This window comes from Pleurodeles waltl, chromosome 9 (assembly GCF_031143425.1).
Source record: "Pleurodeles waltl isolate 20211129_DDA chromosome 9, aPleWal1.hap1.20221129, whole genome shotgun sequence".
Lineage (NCBI taxonomy): Eukaryota > Metazoa > Chordata > Amphibia > Caudata > Salamandridae > Pleurodeles > Pleurodeles waltl.
Window position 1 is genome coordinate 242,689,420 of NC_090448.1, and position 12,489 is coordinate 242,701,908.

The 12,489-nt window shown below is 44.8% G+C and overlaps 1 protein-coding gene across 2 annotated transcripts in view; it reads right to left on the reverse strand.

Moving 5' to 3' along the window:
• TSEN2 (tRNA splicing endonuclease subunit 2) overlaps positions 1-12,489 on the reverse strand; it is a 113,214-nt gene that overhangs the window by 30,148 nt on the left and 70,577 nt on the right. Inside the window, exons 5-6 of one of the 2 annotated variants that reach the window (XM_069206650.1) lie at positions 10,988-11,062; positions 8,667-8,717 (exon numbers count right to left, since the gene is read on the reverse strand). In XM_069206650.1, coding sequence (XP_069062751.1) covers positions 8,667-8,717; positions 10,988-11,062 — 126 coding nt within the window. The remainder of the gene's footprint in view (positions 1-8,666; positions 8,718-10,987; positions 11,063-12,489) is intronic. The other variant, XM_069206651.1, reaches the window with a different exon arrangement.

Consider the following 12,489-nt stretch of genomic DNA (forward strand, 5'->3'; position numbering starts at 1 on the left):
TCAGATTTTCTGTTAACAATACATTATATGTATTTATATTTTTTAATGTTTTAAATTATTTTCTATGCTTATTTACTTTAACCCCTTCCCCGCCACGGACGTAATGGTTACGTCCATGGCAGCGCCCGTGTGGCGCCATGGACGTAACCATTACGTCCTGAATGCTTCCCTCGGGAGAAGCGCTAGCGCTCCTCCCGAGGGCCACCCCCCCACCCCCCTAGGTCAGAGCAGACCGGGGAATCCCTTCCCCTTCCACCCCCGACCCCCCCCACCCCCCCCTGTGACGTCAGCGCGCGAGCGCGCGCTGATTTGTCACAGGGGCCTCCCTAGTCGCGCTGGAAGCTCTGCTTCCAGCGCGATTGAAAAAGAAATGCAAAAGCATTTCTTTTTCAATCACTTGGGAGGCCCGGAGGGGCTTCAAAGGGAAGGAAAAGTATTTCCTTCCCTTTGAAGTCCCTCCGAGGGTTTCAAAAGCGGGATTGCTTGCAATCCGGCTTTTGAAACCCCACTAGACACCAGGGATTTTTTTTTTTTTTCATTGAAATTGACCAAAGGGAGCGACCCCTTGGGCAAGGGTCGCTCCCAGGGGGGGCATTTTTTTGAAAAGGCCTTTTCTGCCCCCAGGGGGGGCAGAAACCTCTAGGCACCAGGGACCATTTTTTTTTTTTTTTTTTTTTTGTTTCATTTTTTTTTATTGAGGTGGGGAGCGACCCCTTAGGCAAGGGTCGCTCCCCTTGGGGGAAAATTATATTTTGGCCATTTCTGCCCCCCTTGGGGGCAGATTGGCCTATTTTGATGAGGCCAATCTGCCCCCAAGGGGGTAGAAACCACTAGACACCAGTTTTTTTTTTATTTTTATTATTGTTATTGACAAAAGGGAGCGACCCCTTGGGCAAGGGTCGCTCCCAGGGGGGGCATATTTTTGGGAAGGCCTTTTCTGCCCCCCCTGGGGGCAGATCGGCCTACTATTAGGCCGATCTGCCCCCAGGGGGGGCAGAAACCTCTAGGCACCAGGGACCATTTTTTTTTTTGTTTCATTTTTTTTTTTTTGGTGGGGAGCGACCCCTTAGGCAAGGGTCGCTCCCCTTGGGGGAAAATTATATTTTGGCCATTTCTGCCTCCCTTGGGGGCAGATTGGCCTATTTTGATGAGGCCAATCTGCCCCCAAGGGGGGTAGAAACCACTAGACACCAGGGAGTTTTTTCTTTGCATGAATTTCACGCAAAGGGAGCGACCCCTTAGGCAAGGGTCGCTCCCTGGGGGGGAGGGCAATTTATTTTAGGCCATTTCTGCCCCCCCTGGGGGCAGATCGGCCTATTATTAGGCCGATCTGCCCCCAGGGGGGGGAAGAAACCTCTAGGCGCCAGGGCAAATTTTTTTTTTGTGTTTTTTTTTTTTGTTCTTTCTTTTTTTTAGAGATGGGGAGCGACCCATCAGGCAAGGGTCGCTCCCATGGGGGGCAAATTGTATTTAGACCATTTCTGCCCCCCTGGGGGCAGATTGGCCGATTTTAGGTCAATCTGCCCCCAAGGGGGCAGAAACCACTAGGCACCGGGGATTTGTTTTTTGGCACCAATGTCACGCAGGGGGAGCGACCCTGTAGGCAAGGGTCGCTCCCGGGGGGCGGGGGGTGGGGGTTGGGGGGGCAAATTTATTTTAGGCCATTTCTGCCCCCCCGGGGGACAGATCGGCCTATTATTAGGCCGAACTGCCCCCGGGGGGGGGGGGGGCAGAACACTCTAGGCGCCAGGGCAATTTTTTTTGTGTGTGTTTTTTTTTTGTTGTTTCTTTTTTTAGAGATGGGGAGCGACCCATCAGGCAAGGGTCGCTCCCCTGGGGGGGCAAATTGTATTTAGACCATTTCTGCCCCCCTGGGGGCAGATTGGCCAATTTTAGGTCAATCTGCCCCCAAGGGGGCAGAAACCACTAGGCACCGGGGATTTGTTTTTTGGCGCCAATGTCACGCAGGGGGAGCGACCCCGTAGGCAAGGGTCGCTCCCGGGGGGGGGGGGGGGGGGGGGGGTTGGGGGGACAAATTTATTTTAGGGCATTTCTGCCCCCCCGGGGGACAGATCGGCCTATTATTAGGCCGAACTGCCCCCCGGGGGGGGGGGGCAGAAACCTCTAGGCGCCAGGGGAATTTTTCTTTTTTTTCTTTGTTTTTTTTTTTTTTTAGAGATGGGGAGCGACCCATCAGGCAAAAGTCGCTCCCCTGGGGGACAAATTGTATTTAGGCCATTTCTGCCCCCTTTGGGGGCAGATTGACTGAGTTTAGGTCAACCTGCCCCCAAGGGGGCAGAAACCACTAGGCACCGGGGATTTGTTTTTTGGTGCCAATGTCACGCAGGGGGAGCGACCCCGTAGGCAAGGGTCGCTCCCGGCGGGGGAGGGTGGGGGTTGGGGGGGCAAATTTATTTTAGGGCATTTCTGCCCCCCCCCCCCCCGGGGCCGGCTGAGCTACAGGCCAAACACCACAGGTAGGCACCTTGCAAAAAACACCTCTGTTTTCTGTGAAAAAATATGTTGTGTCCACGTTGTGTTTTGGGCCATTTCCTTTTGTGGGCGCTAGGCCTACCCACAGAAGTGATGTACCATTTTTATCGAGAGACTTAGGGGAACGCTGGGTGGAAGGAAATTTGTGGCTCCTCTCAGATTCCAGAACTTTCTGTAACCGAAATGAGAGGAAAAAGTGTTTTTTGGGCCAAATTTTGATGTTTGCAAAGGATTCTGGGTAACATAACCTGGTCAGAGCCCCGCAAGTCACCCCATCTTGGATTCCCCTGGGTTTCTAGTTTTCAAAAATGCACTGGTTTGCTAGGTTTCCTCAGGTGTCGGCTGAGCTACAGGCCAAAACCCACAGGTAGGCACTGCTTTTTATAAAAAAATGTGATGTGTCCACGTTGTGTTTTGGGCCCTTTCCTTTCGTGGGCGCTAGTCCTACCCACACAAGTGATGTATCATTTTTATCGGGAGACTTGGGGGAACGCTGGGTAGAAGGAAATTTGTGGCTCCTCTCAGATTCCAGAACTTTCTGCCACAGAAATGTGAGTAACATGTGTATTTTTAGCCAAATTTTGAGGTTTGCAAAGGATTCTGGGTAACAGAACCTGGTCCGAGCCCCGCAAGTCACCCCTCCTTGGATTCCCCTAGGTCTCTAGTTTTCAGAAATGCACAGGTTTGGTAGGTTTCCCTAGGTGCCGGCTGAGCTAGAGGCCAAAATCTACAGGTAGGCACTTCGCAAAAAACACCTCTGTTTTTTTCCAAAATTTAGGATGTGTCCACGTTGCGCTTTGGGGTGTTTCCTGTCGCCGGCGCTAGGCCTACCCACGCAAGTGAGGTATCATTTTTATCGGGAGACTTGGGGGAACGCTGGGTGGAAGGAAATTTGTAGCTCCTCTCAGATTCCAGAACTTTCTGCCACAGAAATGTGAGGGACATGTGTTTTTTTAGCCAAATTTTGAGGTTTGCAAAGGATTCTGGGTAACAGAACCTGGTCCGAGCCCCGCAAGTCACCCCTCCTTGGATTCCCCTAGGTCTCTAGTTTTCAGAAATGCACAGGTCTGGTAGGTTTCCCTAGGTGGTGGCTGAGCTAGAGGCCAAAATCTACAGGTAGTCGCTTTGCTAAAAACAGCTCTGTTTTCTGTGATATGTCCACGTTGTGTTTTGGGGCATATCCTGTCGCGGGCGCTAGGCCTACCCACACAAGTGAGGTATAATTTTTATCGGGAGACGTGGGGGAACGCTGGGTGGAAGGAAATTTGTGGCTCCTCTCAGATTCCAGAACTTTCTGCCACAGAAATGTGAGGAACATGTGTTTTTTTAGCCAAATTTTGAGGTTTGCAAAGGATTCTGGGTAACAGAACCTGGTCCGAGCCACACAAGTCACCCCTCCTTGGATTCCCCTAGGTCTCTAGTTTTCAGAAATGCATAGGTTTGGTAGGTTTCCCTAGGTGGCGGCTGAGCTAGAGGCCAAAATCTACAGGTAGTCACTTTGCTAAAAACAGCTCTGTTTTCTGTGATATGTCCACGTTGTGTTTTGGGGCATATCCTGTCGCGGGCGCTAGGCCTACCCACACAAGTGAGGTATCATTTTTATCGGGAGACATGGGGGAACGCTGGGTGGAAGGAAATTTGTGGCTCCTCTCAGATTCCAGAACTTTCTGCCACAGAAATGTGAGGAACATGTGTTTTTTTAGCCAAATTTTGAGGTTTGCAAAGGATTCTGGGTAACCGAACCTGGTCCGAGCCACACAAGTCACCCCTCCTTGGATTCCCCTAGGTCTCTAGTTTTCAGAAATGCACAGGTTTGGTAGGTTTCCCTAGGTGGCGGCTGAGCTAGAGGCCAAAATCTACAGGTAGTCACTTTGCTAAAAACAGCTCTGTTTTCTGTGATGTGTCCAGGTTGTGTTTTGGGGCATATCCTGTCGCGGGCGCTAGGCCTACCCACACAAGTGAGGTATCATTTTTATCGGGAGACGTGGGGGAATGCTGGGTGGAAGGAAATTTGTCGCTCCTCTCAGATTCCAGAACTTTCTGCCACAGAAATGTGAGGAACATGTGTTTTTTTAGCCAAATATTGCGGTTTGCAAAGGATTCTGGGTAACAGAACCTGGTCCGAGCCACACAAGTCACCCCTCCTTGGATTCCCCTAGGTCTCTAGTTTTCAGAAATGCACAGGTTTGGTAGGTTTCCCTAGGTGGCGGCTGAGCTAGAGGCCAAAATCTACAGGTAGTCACTTTGCTAAAAACAGCTCTGTTTTCTGTGATGTGTCCACGTTGTGTTTTGGGGCATATCCTGTCGCGGGCGCTAGGCCTACCCAAACAAGTGAGGTATCATTTTTATCGGGAGACTTGGGGGAACATAGAATAGCAAAACAAGTGTTATTGCCCCTTGTCTTTCTCTACATTTATTCCTTCCAAATATAGGGGTGTGTGTAAAAAAGACATCTATTTGAGAAATTCCATGTAATTCACGTGCTACTATGGTTACCCCGGAATTCAGAGATGTGCAAATAACCACTGCTCCTCAACACCTTATCTTGTGCCCTTTTTGGAAATGCAAAGGTTTTCTTGATAGCTATTTTTTACTCCTTATATTTCAGCAAATGAATTACTGTATACCCGGTATAGAATGAAAACGCACTGCAGGGTGCAGCTCATTTATTGGCTCTGGGTTCCTCGGGTTCTTGATGAACCTACAAACCTTATATATCCCCGCAACCAGAGGAGTCCAGCAGACGTAACGGTATATTGCTTTCGATAATCTGACATTGCAGGGAAAAGTTACAGAGTAAAAAGTAGAGAAAAATTGATGTTTTTTCTCACCTCAATTTCAATATTTTTCTTTTTCAGCTGTTATTTTCTGTAGGAAACCCTTGTAGGATCTACACAAATGACCCCTTGCTGAATTCAGAATTTTGTCTACTTTTCAGAAATGTTTAGGTTTCTGGGATCCAGCATTGGTTTCATGACCATTCCTGTCACTGACTGGAAGGAGGCTGAAAGCACAAAAAATTGCACAAATGGGGTATGCCCCAGTAAAATGCCAAAATTGTGTTGAAAAATTGGGTTTTCGGATTCAAGTCTGCCTGTTCCTGAAAGCTGGGAAGCTGCTGAGTTTAGCACCGCAAACCCTTTGTTGATGCCATTTTCAGGGGAAAAACCACAAGCCTTCTTCTGCAGCCACTTTTTCCAATTTTTTTGAAAAAAACAAAATTTTCCCTGTATTTTGGCCAAAGTTTTCAGAAATGCACAGGTTTGGTAGGTTTCCCTAGGTGCCGGCTGAGCTAGAGGCCAAAATCTACAGGTAGGCACTTCGCAAAAAACACCTCTGTTTTTTTCCAAAATTTAGGATGTGTCCACGTTGCGCTTTGGGGTGTTTCCTGTCGCCGGCGCTAGGCCTACCCACGCAAGTGAGGTATCATTTTTATCGGGAGACTTGGGGGAACGCTGGGTGGAAGGAAATTTGTCGCTCCTCTCAGATTCCAGAACTTTCTGCCACAGAAATGTGAGGAACATGTGTTTTTTTAGCCAAATTTTGAGGTTTGCAAAGGATTCTGGGTAACAGAACCTGGTCCGAGCCACACAAGTCACCCCTCCTTGGATTCCCCTAGGTCTCTAGTTTTCAGAAATGCACAGGTTTGGTAGGTTTCCCTAGGTGGCGGCTGAGCTAGAGGCCAAAATCTACAGGTAGTCACTTTGCTAAAAACAGCTCTGTTTTCTGTGATGTGTCCACGTTGTGTTTTGGGGCATATCCTGTCGCGGGCGCTAGGCCTACCCAAACAAGTGAGGTATCATTTTTATCGGGAGACTTGGGGGAACATAGAATAGCAAAACAAGTGTTATTGCCCCTTGTCTTTCTCTACATTTATTCCTTCCAAATATAGGGGTGTGTGTAAAAAAGACATCTATTTGAGAAATTCCATGTAATTCACGTGCTACTATGGTTACCCCGGAATTCAGAGATGTGCAAATAACCACTGCTCCTCAACACCTTATCTTGTGCCCTTTTTGGAAATGCAAAGGTTTTCTTGATAGCTATTTTTTACTCCTTATATTTCAGCAAATGAATTACTGTATACCCGGTATAGAATGAAAACGCACTGCAGGGTGCAGCTCATTTATTGGCTCTGGGTTCCTCGGGTTCTTGATGAACCTACAAACCTTATATATCCCCGCAACCAGAGGAGTCCAGCAGACGTAACGGTATATTGCTTTCGATAATCTGACATTGCAGGGAAAAGTTACAGAGTAAAAAGTAGAGAAAAATTGATGTTTTTTCTCACCTCAATTTCAATATTTTTCTTTTTCAGCTGTTATTTTCTGTAGGAAACCCTTGTAGGATCTACACAAATGACCCCTTGCTGAATTCAGAATTTTGTCTACTTTTCAGAAATGTTTAGGTTTCTGGGATCCAGCATTGGTTTCATGACCATTCCTGTCACTGACTGGAAGGAGGCTGAAAGCACAAAAAATTGCACAAATGGGGTATGCCCCAGTAAAATGCCAAAATTGTGTTGAAAAATTGGGTTTTCGGATTCAAGTCTGCCTGTTCCTGAAAGCTGGGAAGCTGCTGAGTTTAGCACCGCAAACCCTTTGTTGATGCCATTTTCAGGGGAAAAACCACAAGCCTTCTTCTGCAGCCACTTTTTCCAATTTTTTTGAAAAAAACAAAATTTTCCCTGTATTTTGGCCAATTTCTTGGCCTCTTTCAGGGGAACCCACAAAGTCTGGGTACCTCCAGAATCCCTAGGATGTTGGAAAAAAAGGACGCAAATTTGGCTTGGTTAGCTTATGTGGACAAAAAGTTATGCGGGCCTAAGCGCGAACTGCCCCAAATAGGCAAAAAAAGGCCTGGCACAGGAGGGGGAAAAGGCCTGGCAGCGAAGTGGTTAAGTCCCTACCTCCATTATTGTCTATGGGAGAGTGTTGTAGTACCATGGTTGGCCATGTGTGGTGCTAGACTTACTGCAGCTCTGAGCTGGAGTAATTTACTACTGTGTTGTTTCCCTTTTTGGCTGTATTAACTTTAGAACAGCTGTATGTGAATAACCATGGGTTTACTCATTTGTGTATGCCCCTCCCTAAACCCCTCTCTACTCCTCCCTAATCGCCTCCCCTTCAGTAGTAAGTATGCTGATTCTTCCCCAGCCACACCCCTGGTTCCTCCCATACTTATTACTAAGCAGTAAACTTACAGTAAGGAGGATCTCCCCATATAATAGATAGGAGAGGTGGAGCTTTACACTTGCAGGTTTTGGAATTGCATTTTGTAGTTCTTTAGTTGTACTATTGTAGTACTGCTAAACTTATTAGAAAATGAAGTTTGTGAATAGGTCTCTATATGCTTAAGGGAAGTGAAGAACCCTGACTGCTGAGGACGGAATGGAACATTCTGAATGCCATCAGAGTCCTCTCACCGAAGCATAGGTGAAAAAAAACCGGTATCCCGTCTACCAAAAATCTGTCAGGAATGAGTTTCTTCAGGCATTTGTAATCTTTTTGAAACCTCAAATACATGAAAACTACTAGAGAGTTGTGCTTTTACCTTTAACACTTATGAGCAAACAAGCAGTTATATTTTTATAGATGAAAGCAGCCAGTCTTCCTATAACCTACAAAATAATTGCATATTCGCTCAAAAAAGGAAACAGTTTCCATAATCTTTATTGAAAATTTTGAGACGCCAATGTTTTGTTACAGCACGTTGCAGGGGTTCAGAGATAAAAATCCATCACAGTGGATTTCAAACTATGAAGTAATTTGATAGGAAAAACATCTTGTTGCTTTGATGGCTGAATGGTCAGCTTTCAAATGAGGCAACCTAGGATATCTGTAATGTACAATTTTTACTACTTAAATCAAGTTGTAACCTTCATGTATTTGAGGTCAGGAGGAATGATCTAAGAAAGTGGTAGACTTCAAAACAGGGTGTTTTTGTTAGGGCCACATTTACAAGAGCTGGAGAGTTTCTATATTCTTTCACTTGTAGACACATTCTTAGATGGACAACAAAAAGGTTAAAAGGAGTCATCATGTTCCTACTTACAGAGAAAAACACCACTGAAACAAGGACATACTCAGAAAATATGTTAATTAATGTCACAGCTACACTTTACCACTGTATGCAATCTATTGACAGTAATGGCAAATGAAAAAACTTCTCACCTCATTATAAGTGATATTTAAACACCCCAAAGCGTAGACCAGAAAGAAAGCCTAAAGAGAAAACAACATCGACTTAATAATATCACATATGTTTTTGCAAGAAATCGATCAATACTTCCAAGACGTGCCTCACGTCATGTACAAGATGTGTAAGAACTAGCTAATGAGCTCTGTATATCAACATAGGCTTTCTGAATGTAATCACTGCAAACCAATCCAATCCTGGTTCTTTGTTAATAATGTAAAGTTCTCTTGACACTACTTTGTCAGTGCAGTACCTCTCCTGGAATCAGACTATTATGGCAAGTGCCAGTCCATGCACAGATGTCAGCATATACTTGCTAAGCTGAAGAATGGACTAGTCAGGCAGGTCACACACAGATTCCCTTGGTAGGAGATGAAGAAGATTAGTGTGCTGGGGTTGGCGTGAACTGTCAGACATCCTTCCCAAGCTCCCTTACTTCTGTCCCTTTTGTGTCATGTAAAGATGCTCCCTGGTGGCTGCAGGGCTTGAATGAGAAACTGTGATGTTCGCTGTTCTGCCTTGCCCCAACCAAATTTAGGTACACCCATTTCCTGCTGCATACAAGGACGAAAATGGGAATATGTCCAGATGCTTTTACTACAAGTGTCCCAACTTAAACTGTAGAAAAATCCGCAACGCACCAGAAGGAGCAGAGTATTCCAGCAAACCACCAGATATGAAATAAAATGCTCAGGTCGTTTATGCGAGAGGGGCTTACCTTGAATCAGGGTCTTTTCCTAGCCCTTTCCATTTCTCTTGTTTTACAAAAACCACATGATCTGCAAGCTCTCCTTGAGGCCTATAAACCACTATTTACAAAGAATCCAGTTTTCCTGTCAACAAACAAATTTAGCTCCCTCCTTTCAAGTGTCATTTCTCTATAGAACTTTAGTTGTCCCTCTAAAGTGCCTGATTCCTGTTTTAACTACATTTTATCCTTCAGACATGTTTATGCATCTTACACTGTTCCCGCCTCTTAAATTTATGGAAATGTCTACACTGTGGTAAAAACCGGTGAGATCATCTGTCTCAAATATTTAAACAATGCGATTTGTCTACCCGCTTTTGCTTTTGTTTGTACAGGACAGACTTTTGGGAACTGCACTGTGGAATGGACATTCAACAGAAAGTACACAGCCTTCTGTATAACATTGTTCAGCCATATGTGGTTAAAAGGTGTTTTAGAAAAGCCCGTTCTGGCCTAGTCCAAGCTCTGAGATACAAAAAATGTAAAATATAAAAATAAAATGCTTGCTGTAGCTGCACATCCGTTTTCATCGTTTATTATTTGGTAGCAGGATCAATGTCGGATGTCAAAGTGGCTTCTGGCACGGCAATGGTACTTTAAATACTGGATAAGAGTGAAAGCCAGCATGACAGTGGTGTTTTAACATCAAAGACAGTGAGGTGACACTGGTGATTAAGGAAGAATGAAGCTGTGTTTTCCAATCTCTTCAGGTAAATGATACCGCCTACAGCGCTCCAAAATTTTTTGAAGGGAGGTTACTGATAGCCTTATTGCTCATATCTGTAAGACAATAAAGGTCGTTGATTAACCTCCACCTTGTTATGTGCCCTCACCTATGTCTTAGGACCATATCTACAGGGAGAGTAATTAACAGGAATTACTGCTCACAATTGTAAGCAATTACACTTAATTAACATGCACCAAGGCGGTATAAGTACACATTTGGAGATGATATATAGCGGGATGCAAAGTAACCCTCTTAAGGCATTTATTGAAAGGCTGATCAAACCATACGTGACTGAGATCTGTGCAAATATATCCCTCAGGAATTTGATGAGGAGAAAAAAAAGTCACCCGAGGAGGACTGACCACATTACCTGTGGTTGTATGGCAGTACTATTTATAAAAATGATTGATAGTGAGGACTACTCCATGCAAAGGTAGCTTCCTTGTGATTGACGCCATCAGCCTTTGTTGACCTTGGCACTTCACCCAAAACCTAATACTGCTTCATAAACGGGCACATTCCAGGGTTTAAGTAAGAGATCCATGGTCTCAAGATGCAATTTACCCCAATGTTTTGCCTGTTTTTGACCAGGACAGGAAAAACTTGTACTTTCTGTGATTGCTGGGGCAAAACATATTTAAACATATATAGAAGAGTTTGCGGGCATGTAGCTAAGCTTAAAGAAACACACATATTGTTGAGGTGACACAGATAGACATTACCATGCACTTTAAAATCAGAGAAAAGAACAATACTGATTATTCCCATTCCTATTGCCAGAAGAATATTATTAAAAACAGACAACAATTTGAAAGGCCTACCTCCTCCAAGCTGAGTTGCAAATATTCAAAAATCTGAAAAGGATTTCTTCGACAAACCAATTTTTCTTTTTTAATCTGCATAAAAATCAATCATATAAGTTAATAGTTACACCAACTACAAAAAAGCTTCAGGCCTACACGCTGATTTAGTGCTACTGCAACATTAGTGTTTTGTTTGCTTCTAGAGTCCACATTGCCAGAAGACAGAAGCACACCACAAAAGAGGTTGATGTATCGAGCGCACGCAAGGTATGCACCAGTAATCGCATGAAGACAGATGAATGAAATAATTGCACAGAGGATGCAAAGGAATTAATAAAAAAAAAATCATTAAAACAATTCCAAAAGCTGTACAATTTAGATCACCACCCTCACAACAGTTATTGGTAAAGGTTGCATTAACTCAAGAACATTTTTTTCAAACGATATTAAACCAATACTTTTGCAAAACAATTAAAAATAAATCAGAAAAATACATATTGTGTAATAACATTTCATTTGCAAACATACATTAAAAAGTATTATGTAGATTTTTGCTGCTGTGTCAGAAAAATGGGCTACCTTCGTTTTCAGTGTTTCATACTTTAAGTCCATTGTCTAGAATTGACTGGGAATGCAACATGGATAGGACAGTAGCGGTGGGCTGAATACCTAATTAAATGATACCTAAAAAAAAAAAAAAAGCAATACCCCGGAACACCGTAAATTCTACTGACAAATAAAGTTGGAAAACAAAATCTCAGTGCAACAACTTAGAATTTTTTTTTTCTATTTATAAATATTTATTATTAGAGAGAGATCACTGTAATATCTAACTGTATTGCCCATGACTTGATGCTCCAATGGCACTTTGTTCAGGCTCAGACACAGTGGGCATGTGCTGAGGACAGAACTGTTCAGTCCTCGCACCCGTCCCCACAGGGGAAGCATTGTTTCCCCCCCACCCGTGAGCTGCCCACTTAACCACCCCACAGACTATGGCAGTGGAAGCTCTTTCGCTGCCATCCGCGACCTCCTCCCCCCACCCCCCCCATCGGCAATCCGATGACATTGGGTTTCTCATGGTGCGCCAGGATTCAAGGGCATCCAGAGAAAGGAAATGTATAGGGCAAGTCCTTCTCGGGGGGTTTAGGGAGGATGTTTTTTTTTTTTCTCTTCTCCATGATCACAGGTGGTGCCACCATTGTGAAGCAGGAATCCAGACCACTTGGCCACCAGGGATTTCCCTAATGTGTTGTTGGGGGAGCAACCCTTTAAGCAAGAGTCGCTTCCCAGGGGAATATTATTTCCATGTTTCGGCCACCAGGGCCATTATTAGGCCGATGAGCCCCATGGGGAGGTTGAAACCCACTAGAAGAAAGGGAGTTTTTATGTGTTTTGATTAAGGGGGGGGGGGGGGAGACCCCTTGGGCAGGGGTCACTCCCCAATTGGGACATTTTGTTTTATGAATTTAGTCCCATCCAGGGGGCAAATCGGTCCTTTTTAGGCCGATCTGCCATCT